Source organism: Ailuropoda melanoleuca, chromosome 5, assembly GCF_002007445.2.
Source record: "Ailuropoda melanoleuca isolate Jingjing chromosome 5, ASM200744v2, whole genome shotgun sequence".
Taxonomy (NCBI): domain Eukaryota; kingdom Metazoa; phylum Chordata; class Mammalia; order Carnivora; family Ursidae; genus Ailuropoda; species Ailuropoda melanoleuca.
In genome coordinates this window covers 37,342,229-37,357,442 of record NC_048222.1, presented here as the reverse complement: position 1 = coordinate 37,357,442, position 15,214 = coordinate 37,342,229, and the positions used below count along the sequence as shown (strand labels likewise).

At 37.0% G+C, this 15,214-nt stretch overlaps 1 protein-coding gene across 4 annotated transcripts in view; it reads left to right on the top strand.

Annotated features, from left to right (window-relative positions):
- The window catches only part of LRRC49 (leucine rich repeat containing 49), a 154,995-nt gene that overhangs the window by 39,070 nt on the left and 100,711 nt on the right, over positions 1-15,214 (top strand). For all 4 annotated transcript variants that reach the window (XM_034660736.1, XM_011228817.3, XM_002922323.4 and 1 more), the window contains one exon: positions 12,913-12,974. In XM_034660736.1, coding sequence (XP_034516627.1) covers positions 12,913-12,974 — 62 coding nt within the window. The remainder of the gene's footprint in view (positions 1-12,912; positions 12,975-15,214) is intronic.

The following is a 15,214-nucleotide window of genomic DNA, read 5'->3' as shown; positions in this document are numbered from 1 at the left end:
CTTATTCATGATTTTAAAGGAAACATATCACTAGCTATGTTTACTAAATGCCATTTATCAGTCTGAAGAAATTATCCTTTATTTTTTTTATTTTTTATTTTTTTAAAGATTTTATTTATTTATTAGACAGAGATAGAGACAGCCAGCGAGAGAGGGAACACAAGCAGGGGGAGTGGGAGAGGAAGAAGCAGGCTCATAGCTGAGGAGCCTAACGTGGGGTTCGATCCCATAATGCCGGGATCACGCCCTGAGCCGAAGGCAGATGCTTAACCGCTGTGCCACCCAGGCGCCCCTATCCTTTATTTTTAGTTTGCTTAAGTTTATTTATGAATGGTTGTTGCATTTTATTAGATGATTCTTATACAGCTCTTAGACTGATCATATGGATTTTTTCTTCTTTAATTTATTAATTTTGGAAATTATAAGATTTCGTAATGGTAAGTCATTCTAGCATTTTTGGTTATTATGTATTTTATGGGCTACATTTCATATACATTCCTGGATTTTGTTTATTAATATTTTATTCACAATATTTACATCTATGTTAAGTGAGATTTGTCTGTAATTTCTTTTTGTTCTTTTCTGATATCAAGGTCACACTAGCGTCGTAAAATGAATTGAGTGCCTCCGATTTTAATATTCTGTGATTCCCTATTTTGGTTTCCTATTTGGTATAAATCTCACTTTATATGAAATTAAAGATGATCTGCTCCTTGTATACTTGGAGGAATTTATCTGTAAAATAGTCTGGGTAGTTTTAAACTATTGGCTCAGTAATAATAGTGAGTGTCAATTTTGATATAGTTTCCTTTTATCTAAATTCACTTTTTTTTTTTTTTAAGCTATTCTCTCTGTCGTCCTGTCCCTGTTGTTGTTTCTCATAATGCTTATTTGTACTTTATTTCTTGATTAGTATTGCCTGAGGTTTCTTTATTTTACTAGTAGTTTCAAAGAACTGGCTTTGGCTTTTAAAAAATATTGTTCTATCTATTTTTGTTCCTAACTCTCTTACTTTCTCTTTTTGCTTTTTCTTTCTAAAGTTTTGGGTTGGATATTTGATACATTAGTTTTCAGTCCTTTTTAGTTTCTAACAGAAGCACTTCAAGCTATATGTTTCCCTCTAAGAACCACTTCAGCTTCTTCCCATAAGTTCACATAAGTGAATGTGAATTATATGTAATCTGTGAGGTTTGTTGAGGTTCGCTGCATTGCCGAGCATACATTCAACATTTACAGTCAATACACACTGTCAATATGTTTCCCTAGTATGTGGTCACTGTTTGAAGCTGTTTCTAGGTGCACACAAGGTTAAAATTGGTGTATCTTCGTGGTAAATTGTTCCTTTGATCATTGTGTTTCCACTCTCTTCATTACTGACTCCTTCATTGAGTAAGTATTGTATGAGCATGAACTATATGCATGCCAGGCCCTGTTCTATCTACGTAGTATAGGTAAAGAAGTTAATCATACTTTTTGGCCTTAACATTTATTTAGTCTAATGTTAATACCAACTTTCTTTTGGTTATTTTTTTCCTGGTTTATCTTTTTTATTCTTTAACCTTTTTTAATTTTTAATTTGGCATGATTTCAGAAAAAGATGCAACAATAGTATAAAGATTCCTGAAATGGTAACATTTTAGTACATTTGCTTTATCCTCTCTCTTTCTCTTTTAAAATTTTATTTATTTGATAGAGAGCTTGCCGTGCACAAGGGTGATGGAAGGGCAGAGGGACAGGGAGAAGCAGATTCCCCACTGAGCAGGGAGCCTGATGCGGGGCTTGATCCCAGGACCCAGGGATCATGACCTGAGCTGAAGGCAGACGCTTAACCAACCAAGCCACCCAGGTGCCATGCTTTACCCTCTCTTTTGATTATTCTTTGTGTCCTTCTCTATCTACAAGTCCCTCTCTCTTTTTTCCTGAGCCATTTAAGAGTAAGGTGAGGCATGATGCCCCTTCATCGCCACTTCAATGGTGTATTTTCTACTTCAGTGTGTATTTTCTAAAAACAAGAAGCCTCTTATATAACCACATTACAATAATCAAAATCAGGAAATTAACACTGATAGGATACTGTTATCTAATCGGTAGATCCCATTCAGGTTTTCTTAATTATCTCACTAGCAGGGACGCCTTGGTGGCTCAGTCAGTTAAGCGTCTGCCTTCCGCTCAGGTCATGATCCCAGGGCCTTGGGATCGAACTCCACGTCATCGGGCCCCTTGCTCAGAGGGGAGCCTGCTTCTCCCTCTGCCTGCCACTCCCCCTGCTTGTGCTCTCTCTTTCTCTCTCTCTGACAAATAAATAAAATCTTTAAAAAAAAATGATCTCACTAGTGTCCTTTATAGCAAAAGAAAATCCAAGATCACGCATTGCATCCTATAGTTATGTCTCCCTTGTCTTCTTTAATCTGCAAGAGTATGTGCATCGTTCTTTGTATGTCATGACACTGACATTTTTGAAGAATAGTGGTTTATTATTTTGTAGAATGTCCTTCAGTTTGGGCTTGTCTAATGACGTGTCCTCATGATCAGATTCAGATTGTGTACGTCTGGCAGGAGCAGAAGTGATGCTGAGTTCTTCTCATTGAGTCATATTACATATTCTTTTACTTTCAACCTTTTTCTTATAAAGAGTGCACAACTTCTTTTTTAACTTACAATATGAGAATCCTTCTTCTGACTAGAGCCTTTAGTCTATTATACTAATTGTGATTACTGATAAATTTACCACTTGCTTTTATTTCATGCTGTTTGTTCTGCACTTCATGTGTGTGTCTGTGTGTGTGTGTGCACGCGTGCGTGTGCACCTTACTGTGGGTTGATGGAGTTTTCTCTGTTCTTTCTTATTCACTCTAATGGTTACTCTTAATGTTTTAAAATACACACTTGACTTAAATTATAGAGTTAATACATGTCCCTACCCTTTTCTTAAAAAAGGACCCTAGAATCATTTAATCCGGTAACCTTGTGCCGTTTTAGATGTTTTTGTTTCCTAGGCTTTTCTTTTTATCTTTTTACTCCCAAAATTAGATATTTTAATTGTTGGTGTTTTCAGTCAGTGCTTATTTGGATTCACCCACACGCTTGTTTGGGTGTACCACTCTTTTGAAAATATATAATTTAGAAAAATTTCCTTTAAAATGACTCTGGTGGTAAGCTCTCTCAGTCTATGTTTGTCTAATAATGTGTTTATTTTGTCTTTATTCATGATGGTTGGTCTGACTTGATTGACAGTTATTTTTCTCCCAGGTGTTTGAAGCTCATGTTTTATTGTCTTTGAACTCTATTGTTATCATTAAACTGTCTACTATCTTTTTTGTACATGGTCTTCTTTTTCTTTGGTAGCTTTTGAGATTATAAGATTTCTTTTTGAAGTTCTTCAGACTCACTAAGATGTGTAGGGATGTGGAACTACCATATTTCACCATTTTGGGATGCACATTTTTCCACATTTCACCAACTTAGAAATCTGAATATGTTTTGAAACGCATGGCTTCTTAAAATCACTATTGGATAGGCTATGACAATTTCATTGCTAAATATATGTGAACTTGGTTATAACTTTATACTATGCTCGTTTCAGTTATTGGTACTATATGTTTTCAGTTTAATCACTGTTCAAAATGTATTTAAAAATTGATTACACCGATAGGGCCCCTTCTTGGCTCAGTCAGTTAAGCGTCTGATTTCAGCTCAGGTCCTGATCTCAGGGTCTTGGGATGAGGCCACCTCAGGCTCCTTGCTCAGCAGGGAGTCTTCTTCTCCCTCTTCCTCTGCCCCTCCCCCTGCCCATGCTCTCTCTCTCTCAAATAAAATAAATAAGATCTTTTTTAAAAAGAGTTACGGGGCACCTGGGTGGCTCCGTTGTTAAGCACCTGCCTTCAGCTCAGGGCGTGATCCCACCATTCTGGGATCCAGCCCCACGTCGGGCTCCTCCCCTGGGAGCCTGTTTCTTCCTCTCCCACTCTCCCTGCTTGTGTTCCCTCTCTCACTGGCTGTCTCTCTCTGTCAAATAAATAAATAAAAATATTTTTTAAAAAAGTTACACCAAGATTTGGCATGGAAATGAAACATTTCTGTATTCAAAAAGGGAAGAACAACAGACATAAATCTAATATACTTTTCTTTGGAGGCATAACTGCAATTCCACATTTTCTTGCTAATTAACAATCAAATACTTTAAAAGGAAGAAAACCATGTTTGGCGAAGCTGTGTTATATTTTGCTCCTGGGATAGATTCAGAGAGTTTGCTTATCACATGCCAAGCAATGCACCCGAAGGCAAGAGAAATTGAGCAAACTCCTTGGAAGAGATGAAAGCATTTCAAAGCAACAGGAAGCTGTGGTACAATTCACACTGATGTCTCACACCATTTGGGCTGCAATCTATCACAAAGTACCACAGACTCGGTAGCTTATAAACAAGAGAAATTTATTTCTCACAGTTCTAGAAGCTGGGAAGTCCAAGATCTAGGTGGCAGCATGGTTGCATTCTGGTGAGAGCCTTCTTTCTGGTCCATAGCTGGCACGTTTTCTCTGTGTCCTCACATGGTGGAGGAGGCTAGATCTCTTTCATAAGGCACTGATCCCATTCATAAGGAACCACCCTTGTGACCGAAGCCCCTCCCAAAGGCCCACCTCCTAATACCATCACCTTTGGGGTCAGGATTTCAACATATGAATTTGGAGAAGAGACAAACGTTCAGAACACAGTACTGGTGTTTCTTTACTTTAACAATATAAAAATACACTGAATGGATGTCACTAGTTTTGAAGAAAATTCTGTGCACCATAACAGAGCACAGTTTTAGGATATCCAGCATCACCAATGTTCTTGATGGCACAGAATACAATATGGTGTGAAAAGCATGGACATTATTAGTTGAATAGTGATTCAGAAGTTGGACTCTAGGGGTGCCTGGGTGGCTAGTAGGTTAAGCGTCTGCCTTGGGCTCAGGTCATGATCTCAAGGTCCTGGGATTGAGCCCCACATCAGGCTCCCTGCTCGGTGGGGAGTTTGCTTCTCCCTCTCCTCCTGCCCCTCCCCCTGCTCATCCTGTCTCTCTCTCAAATAAATAAATAAAATCTTAAAAAAAAAAAAAAGTTGGGCTCTAAATGTGAAGACGTTTCCTCCATGCTTTATTGAGGTGTAATCTGGATACAGTAAAATGCACAAATCTTAACTGTACAGTTCAGTGATTTTTTTTTTTTACATAAATGTACTTTCACCTGACTACCACTCAGATCAAGATAGAAAACATTTCTTTCTCTTCAGAAAGCTCCCTTGTGCCCCTTTCCAGTCAGTACTTTTCCCTGCCCTGGAAGTTTCTGACTTCTCTCTTCATAGATTAATTTTGCCTGTTTTTGAACTTTTCATGAAGTATATATATAAAATATATGTACTCTTTGTGTACTAAACATGTTTTGATATTCATCCATTTTGTGGTGTGTGTCAGTAATTCTTTTTAATGAACTGAGTTGCATTTATTTCCTAATTATAATACAATTTGTGTTTTCATTCTTCTGTTCATAGGCATCTTTGTTATGTAGATTTTGGGCCCTCGAAAAATAAAGCTGCTATGAATATTCTTGTAGTCTTTTATTTATACATGTATTTTGGTGGACATGTACCTCATTTCTCTTAGGTGAATACTAAGAACATCATTACCGAGCCATAAGGTAGTGGATGTCTAAATTTATTAGAAACTGCCCAACAGTTTTACAGAGTGATTATGCCATTTTACATTCCAGCAGCGATAAATGGGAGTTCTAATTGCTCCACATCCTTGCCAACATTTGATATTGACAGTCTATAATTTTAGTGATTCTATGATTCTCATTGTGGTTTTAATTTATAGTTCCTTGATGAATAACTAGGGATGCTGAGCATCTTTTCAAGTACTTTTAGGCCATTCTTTTTTTTTTTTTAAAGATTTTATTTATTTATTTGACAGAGATAGAGACAGCCAGCGAGAGAGGGAACACAAGCAGGGGGAGTGGGAGAGGAAGAAGCAGGCTCATAGCGGAGGAGCCTGATGTGGGGCTCGATCCCTTAACGCCGGGATCACGCCCTGAGCCGAAGGCAGATGCTTAACCGCTGTGCCACCCAGGCGCCCCCTTTTAGGCCATTCTAACATATGAAGTATCAGTTCAAGTCTTTTACCCATTTAAGAAAAAAATAGGTTATCTTTTTATCATTGAGTTGTAGTAGATCTATATTCTAGCTTCAGGTCCTTTATTTGGTATATGTATTGGGTGTATTTTCTGCATGGCTTGCTTTTTTGCTTTCTTAATAATGTTTTTGATATGTAGAAGCTTACATTTTAGTGAAGTACGGTTTATCAACTAGTTTTCTTTTATCATTAATTCCTGTTTTGCCCTGAACAAGACATCTCTGCCTATCTCTAGATCATAAATATGTTCTCCTCAGTTTTCTTCCAAAAGGCTTATACTTTTACCTTTTACTTAGGGCCTTTGACCCATCTTCAACTAAATTTTGTGTGTGGTGTGAGGTAGGGATCCTGGTTGATTTTTCCCATATAGGGATGTCTATTTGCTCCACACCTTTTGTTGAGAAGATCTTTCTTTACTCATTGAATTGGTATCTTTGTTGGAATTGAGTTATAATCAAATGAGTCTTTTTGTGGACCGTCTCTTCTGTTCCATCTATTTGTGTACACCATTATGCCCGAACTACATTGTCTAACTTTATGGTAAATGGGGATATTTTGAAGTTCATTTATTTAATGAATTTGTTTTGCTTAATTTTTATGTATGTATAAGGATGATATTTGATTAAAAATATGGTTAAACAAATCTGAAAGAACTCTTTGAGTAATAATGAAATAAAAATTCTAGTGATATTTTATTATTGGTAAATTATTTTATTATTGGGTGTTTTATTATTGGTAACACCAGGTGTTACTTAAAATAATTTTAAGATGGTATCTTAGGTTTGATCAAATATAGTAATTTTACTAGCATACCTAGTATTTGTCTTTCCTGAATTGCAGATTCCTATCTTTTATTAATTATGGGAACTTATTGAGTCTTTATATTTTCAAATATTGCCTCCTTCCATTTTCTCTCTTTCTACTTCTTAAATACCTACTGGATATAGTATGGACCTTCTTGTTCTATCCTTTTTTTTCTTAAAATGTCTATCATTTTTTTTTCTCTCTGCTACATTTCTGCATTCTTTTTACTTCTTTAGTGCTATCTGCTAGTTAACTGTCTCCTCAGTTTTGTCTAGTCTGATTTTCAGTCCATCTACTGACTTTTTAATAATGACCATAATTTTTTGTTTCTAGAAGTTCTGCATGATTTTTTTTCATAAATGCCCAGATCTTATTGTAGTACCTTATATTTTTTCATGTTTAGATTTATTTCTCTAATAATTTTAAACATAGATCTTCCATAGTCTTTATCCAGTTACTATATTTTCTTAATATTTGAGCAGTTCTACATTTGCTGCCTAAAGTTTCTGCTGACTCTTGCTCATGCTAACTTTTCCCCATAGGTTAGTAGTTTGGGATAGTCAGAGTACTGTAAACCCTGAGTTGAGTTTTAGGTCTTTCCAGAGAATGTTGCCAGGAGTGGTAGGAGCATGAAAGCCAGGAATCATGGTTTATGACAAGTCTTGTTAGATCATGCATGTGATGGACATTTTAACTACAGATTCAAGTGAGCAAAGGCCTGTGATTATGGAATTGAGGTCTTTTCTCTTTCCTCATAGCTGTTATATCTAGCTTTCCTAGATTATAAAGACTGGAAATCTCCATAGTTAGAGTATCGGTGCCTGCTTACTAGTCTGGTTTTTAGTTTCCCTCTTTCTTTCCCCTGTGGGGATTAAATTGTGTGTAGAAAAAAATCGGACTGGAAAAATAGCTTGCAACTAGATTGAATATATATTATATATATATATATACACACACACACACACACGCACAAAATGGGTGATAAATAAATATAAAAGGATATATATAGGGGCGCCTGGGTGGCACAGCGGTTAAGCGTCTGCCTTTGGCTCAGGGCATGATCCCGGCGTTCTGGGATCGAGCCCCACATCAGGCTCCTCCTCTAGGAGCCTGCTTCTTCCTCTCCCACTCCACCTGCTTGTGTTCCCTCTCTCGCTGGCTGTCTCTCTCTGTCTAATAAATAAAATAAATAAATCTTAAAAAAAAAGGATATATATATATATATATGCACTTTTGGTAACAGACCCAGAAAACAGACTTTTTTATTTTTTAATTTTTTAAAAGTTTTTTTATTTGAGAGAGAATGTACATGGAGGAGTGGGCAGAGGGAGCGAGGGGGTGAGGGAGAATCTCAAGCAGACTCCCTGTTGAGCACAGGGCTGGATCTCATGACCCTGAGTTCAGGACCTGAGCCAAAACCAGGAGTTGGATGCTTAACCGACTGAGCTACCCAGGCACCCTGAAAATAGACTTTTTTAAGCTGGCATTTAAATGTATGGTTGAACTTGTTGATATGATGGCTTGCACATATAATTTCTCATATAATATGTTTCTATGTCAAAAGTGATGGCTGTATCTAGTAGTTATTTTGGAATTAATAAATCTTTTTATAGAAAGAAGTATTTTTTTGCTTTTTTTCAAACTTATTCAATGCTTAATAAATCTCTTTTCAGTTCTCAAAATAATTACCCTATATATTTATGTATTTATTTTTATTTATGACAGAATAGGTAACAAAGTGAGAGTAGCTGTGATGTTTTTTTTAGTCCTCTTTGTCCTACTTGATGCATGCCAAAGCCTCCATCGCTTCACCTTTCTTCCTTATTCCTCTGCAGGAAGCTACTCCAAAAATAGCTTCAGTAATAGATGTTCTACACATGGTCAGATTGCTGAATCATTCAGTTCTTTTGTCAAGTTTAAGAATATGGAAAATCGTGTCTAAGCAGAGTAGGACAAGCATGTTTTTCAAATGGCAAGTCACTGTTCTTTTGAAAAAGAAGGAATTATAATCCTCTCAATAATCTGTAGTAATTTTATTGAAGTCTAATTTTAAAGGATTATATTTTAAAATATATATAAAACTGTTTTGAATCTTCAAAAAACGTTTTGAATGTGATCTTAGAATTGTGTTTTGTTAAATGTAATTTGAGACTATGAGCAGATTAATAACACACAAAGTGTAAATATTCCCTTATATGTAAATATTTGATTTTGTCTTGTTTTTATCATTGTAGTTATGTTAACATTGTTACTACTTTGCAGTAGTTTCTCTGCCTCTGAAATAGTTCCCTCCAGAAGAGATTTGTTGGGAGGGCTTAACAATTGACAATTAAATTAATGTGCTGATTTTCCCTTCAAGTTATGAGGATTTAGCTTTCTTACATTATCCTTAAACCTCCATTGTTCCTTTCCCCATCATTCCAAAATAATTATATTTTTTGGATAAGTAGTTTGTCAAATGCTGGCTCCCCCGGAATATCACCGGGATAACGTGTTGATAAAGAAAAGCTGAGATTATTACTTACTGGCAAGAAGACCACACTACCTTGACATAGTCTTAGTGATGTCTTCAAGGGGAAAGGCAGGATTTTTATTTATGAGATTTCTTGGGGGTTTGGTTTAAAGTGGGTCTTTCAGTGAAGGGGCTTGGTTCATACTGATGAATCAATTAGGATTGTCCAGCACAGCAAGATGAGCTTTGCAAAGTGAATATTGGATCAGGGTATTAAACCATGAGATGACATCCTAAGATTTTTTTTTTTTTTGTCTCTCTCCAGTGGTGAATCCCCTCCCTGGATCTTACTTATCTCCATCTTTGGTTTCTTCTCTCATATTAGAGGAGTCATCTTCCAGTGGCGTTCAATGAGTCTTTTTTTTTTTTTTTAATTATAAATAACTCACAAATAATTGATATGATAAATGTTTTGTTTTTGTCTATTATAATGCTAGAAATTCATTACAATGTATATCTTAAAACTGCTGGCAAGATTAAAGTTACAATTTTTTTATAGAAATGAAATTTGGAACAGGAAAATGATTGTGGGTATTTTGCTTTTTAAAGTTCTTGGAAGGACTACCTACTTAACTGGTTATAGGGATATATGTAGTTAAATTCTAAGTTTCGTTTTTCAGTTTGTTGTAAATATTTGACGAGGGGCTCAGTCTCATGACCCTGAGGTCATGACCTGAGCCAAAATCAAGAGTTGGATACTTAACTGACTGAGCCACCCCGGTGCCCCTGTTGGAAATATTTTTTATAGCTCTACCAAGTAATGACAGCTAATGATTTGAAAATTTGATAAAGACTTCTGGTAAAATTTTATTTCATAAATGAAGATAAATACAAAACATTATAATTTAATCAAGTAAGCTTTAAAAAACCTTTTTTGAAGCCTGATGTAATTTGAATTGGCAAAAACTTATGTCTTGAAAGGTGTCTGTAGTCTCTGAAGATGGTAGGCTGGAGCTCAAAGAGGCAAACGTATTTTTTTTTAAGGTGCCTTGATTTAAAGGAGATCTTGGCTACTGCTTCTCACCTTCTCCCAGTCAGATGTCAACAAACAATGCTTGTGCGTGGAAATATCTCAGGTAGATTTCAGGAAGAATTTGGGAGAAAAAACCCCGAGAGTACAGAGAGGGCTTTCAGTTTGGCTATGACCCATACTCTCCCCCCCAAATAAATACATATATTTAAGCTTTTCTTTATTTATTCGAGAGATAGAGAGAACATGAGCAGAGTGGAGGGGCAGAGGGAGAGGGAGAAGCAGACTGCCCCCTGAGCAGGGAGCCCCATGCAGGGCTCAATCCCAGCACCCTGGAATCATGACCTGAGCCGAAGGCAGAACGCTTAACTGACTGAGCCACCCAGGCGCCCGGCTATGACCCATACTTTTAGAGACCAGATAGGAAGCAAGCCACCATTTCTTTGGAAAGTAGGGCCCTGGAATAAAACGAGACCTACCACTGGTCCATCACTTCTCTACCCCATTCTGCTGTCATTTCTGGCAATATCAGAGAGAGGAAGCTGTAGAGATGATTCAAGAAGTTGGCCAACATATAGAGCTTATCACCCACTGTGGGGAATTTGGCTGCCTTCCTGTTTTCTCCAGACTTATTCCTTGGCCACGGTTGAAAAACTCTAAAAACCTCTTACTCACATCTATGGAACAGGCTTTTCAGGGGTGGGCCTGAGAATGGTAGTGCCAAGTGAATGGTACACATAGCCCATGTTCTGATCACTGGCAGTTGTATTTGTTTTACACTGTTTAGGGTCTGCGAGATTGAGAAAGTGTTGGAGAATGGTGTACAGGGAAACTCCATGGGAGAATGTCTTAAGCCAGATTCATTTCTCCTGTGCCCTCTCAAAAACCAGTGAGATGTGGCCGTGCCACAATCCCACCACTTTTATATTTTCTTTGTATAACAAGCTTTCAAAAATAAATAAGTGAGGCATTTTTGGAAAAGCTAGCTTTGGTTGTCATTTTAATGTACTTGCCTTAATTCTTACTGAGGTCTTGGAAATGGTAGTTTTAAAAGGGAGGAAGGAAAAAAGGGAAGAGGAAAGATAATGACTCATAGAAACATAAAACAAGTTTGGATTTGGGTTTAAATATTGGGCACAATAATATGTAAAATATATATATACTTATATTAGCATTATTCCAACTCCTGTAACTAAGGATTATTGTAAATGATATTGCCCTTAAAAATGAAAAACATTTCTTGTACACCTGAAACTAATAAAACACTGTATGTTAATTATGCTTCAAAAAAGAATCAGTCCTAGAGGAAAAAAAGAGAGAAGAGAGAGAAATGTCTCCCGAAGTTTCATACTCCATATTAACAGCAGATATTTTAGCTGGGTCATCATCCAGCAAATTAAAGTGAGTCTTGAAAAAAAAATTTTTAATGAAAAAAAGAGAAAGAGAAAAACATTTTATATGAGAAGTGCCAGTGTGTAGAATTTTAACTGAAGTCAGGATAACAAATCTTGTCCTGTCTCAGCCTCTAGGGCACTATGTAGTCCTGGGTCACATTTCCACCCACTCCCACCCTGCCTCTGCCACAGCCTCAACTGTTCACTTCTCATGTGCAGAAGGAGATTGTAGACTAGGTAATCACGAAGCTGCTTAAGGTTCTATTACTCCAGTGTATGCCAGACTCTTTGGAAGTCTGTGTCTTTTCATTTAACGAAGCTAGGTAGCTTTGTATTTATTTTGTGATCTAAAAAAAAAAAAAATCATTTGAGCCAAAACATTTCAATATTTGCTAAGGATAAGACTGCATTTAAACAGCCATGGTTTACTTTGGGACGCCGTACCTGAACAGAACAGGGGTGATTTCCAGTCATAAGAATGTCTGACGTTTGCTTAGGTTGGAAATTGCCCTTCAGTGAAACTCATGATCTGCTTTCCGTTTTATGGGGAAATTGTCAGCATATTGGTTCATTTATAACTGGGTGGTGTGTTTCCAAGGGTTTGAGAAGAGTGAGGAAAATTGCTTTGAAATTCTCAGCACTGTTGTGAAAGCTAATTGCATAAATTTAAAATTTAAAACATTTGAACAGCTTCCTTTTAAAAGTGATTTTTAACAAATGTTTGATCGTACTATATTTGTGCTACAGTTGAATTGCTGAAGTAGCATTTTGGCTTCTTTCCCAAAAGCATGCTTAAAGAGGCTAGCAGCAGCATCTCTCCCTGTTCTCCTCAGTGCTTTTTACCTTGCGAGCGGTGCAGCTCGCTCTGCGGATGAACTGCCACCCTCCCATTTAATCTGCAGTGGAGAAGAATGGAGCTCAGTGTCTGGTAGAAAACAGTGCTCTAGCAAGGTTGCCGGAAACAGAAGTGAATATGTATTGCAACAGCTGAGCGAGAAGACATGTATGATAGTTTTTTTTTCTTTCAGCTGATCAATTTTTGCTTTCTGTTTCCTTCTAGAGAGATGTGGATAATTTGCCCTGCCTCCAACGTCTGTTTCTCAGCTTCAACAATATCTCTACGTAAGTGGAACCTCCCAGTTTGTCATTTATTAATAACCTGGCTGTGTGGGTTCTAGTGCTTTAAATGAGGATTGTAAGTACCTTGGAAAATCTTGTTGTCATGTAAGATTTTAAATTTGAAAATGATGGGGCCATATGACAGTTCTTCGTGGAAAAACAAAGCTCTGGTGCGGGTGAGAGCCTCTAAAGCTAAAATGATGACATTAGTATAGCACGTGCTTTTTATTTAATTATACTTTGGGGTTGCTCTTCTGCAAAATGTGTATGTGGAAATGTCAACATATATTTTGCTATCCTTTGTTTGACACTTACTGCACCAGTCAGTTGAATTAGAATTTCTTCCATAAATTATCTTCTCCAAGCTGTGTAGCTACTAAGCAATTTTGATATAGCAGGCTATATTTGTCACTGAGCCTCTTGCTAATTGGGCCGTAACTTCTAACTTGCTATCCCTACTTAGAACTATTGCTGCTAAGAAACAGTAGATCAGAGTGTATAAATGCATACATTTTGTTTTCCAAAGATCTGAAGCCTGTTCTCCTTTACATTGTGATGCTGTCTCATTCAGTGTCAGTGTGGAAGATTTCAGAACTAGAGCTGAGACAGGCAGTCAGGCTTTTCGATGCAAAAGGACCCCTCTACTCCTTCCCTCATTCTTTCCTTCTCTTTCCCCCAGCCACTCAGTTTGAACTATGCCTTATAACTGCTTCTCTGTTCTTTAGTTTAACTAGAAGGCTGTATTTTGCACCAGCTTTTGTAAGAAGGTAAGAACTAAGTATAGAAGAGTTCAGAACACATCTCTTCCTGAGCTCAAGGTCTATGCTTCTGATTATTAAGAACCAGATTAGGGTCACCTGGCTGGCTCAGTCGGTAGAGCATGTGACTCTCAATCACAGGATCAGGAGTTCAGGTCCCACATTGGACGCAGAGTTTACTTAAAATAAATAAAACTAAAAAAAAAAAAAACAACAAAAAACCCAGTTTAGCTTTCATGCATTTTTTTGTTTGCATATTTTTCCTCCCCTATCAGATCTAAATGTTAACTCCATATCTCTGTGCTATGTCTAAAAGTTAGAGATTAAATCCAGGGAATGAACGTTGCATTGAGGCATTATTTCTAAGAAAATACCCTTACTCTGTCTCTCTTCTCTTCTGTGGAAAAAATATTGATGTTTTCTGCAAGACTTTTCATACTCTTTTCAGTTTATGCTGAGTGCTATTCCAGTGGTCTTTCCATCTTGTTGGAGAGGTAGATTTCTTTTTAATGGCAGTGTAAGGGACACTTAATTTTCTTTAGGAAATTTCTACCTAAAGACCATTAGCAACTATTTTCAGCAGATGGTTTTCATTCTCACAATATTTGCTGTTTAAAGTGCTGGGCACCCTTAGATTTCCCCAACTTACAGTGGAACACATTGCTTTTGCTTCTTGCCTCGATTGTGTTGAGTATTTAAAGAGAGTTACAAGTTTGGGTGTATAGGGGCTTTGATGTTCCCAGGTCCCCAGGAAACTTGAACTTCTGAAGTCCTGGCTCTATAGGGAGTTGGTTTGAATTGCTTATATAGAGGGAATTTTCTTCCCAACCTCGAAAGGAGTTTTACTCACTGGCAAAATAAAGATATGATTAATGGGATTAATATTGATAACTTTCTTTTTTTTTAAAAAACATTTTTAGTTTTATTTCAGCCATGATAGGTTTTCCATGAGCTGTGAAAAGCTATGCTACTTGATGATAAACCTATCGGTTCGAAATACTACTTTGTAAATTGGACCTCTGATTTTCATGTACCCCAAATCAATGATCTTTTGTGCCTTAAGGAGAAAAATTACCAGAGGAAAATTGTATCTGTCACATATATAATATATCGTTTGGTCATTGTCACACTGTCATTAAGGAATATTTACTTTGTAGGGGCAATTAAAGGTAATCAATGCCATATGCTTCACTGTCCTCCTCCCTGTCTTATAACTTTCTTTAAAAAGCCTGATTTCCCAAGAAATTGAGCTAGTAGTGAGTCAACAATTTTAGTGGTTTCATTTTCTTACTAATTGTTTTCTCTGTGTTTCTACATAGGCTTAGCCCTTTACCTTACTCTAGTAATTCCAGCTCATCGGCTTTGAGGCTCAGTACATCTTCTGTTCTGTTTCTGTTGACACATGTAGTCCAGGAGATAGTATGTAGATTAGATTTGATCTGCTGGGGAAAAAAAATCCGAGTGCAAGCCTTGAAAACATTTCTG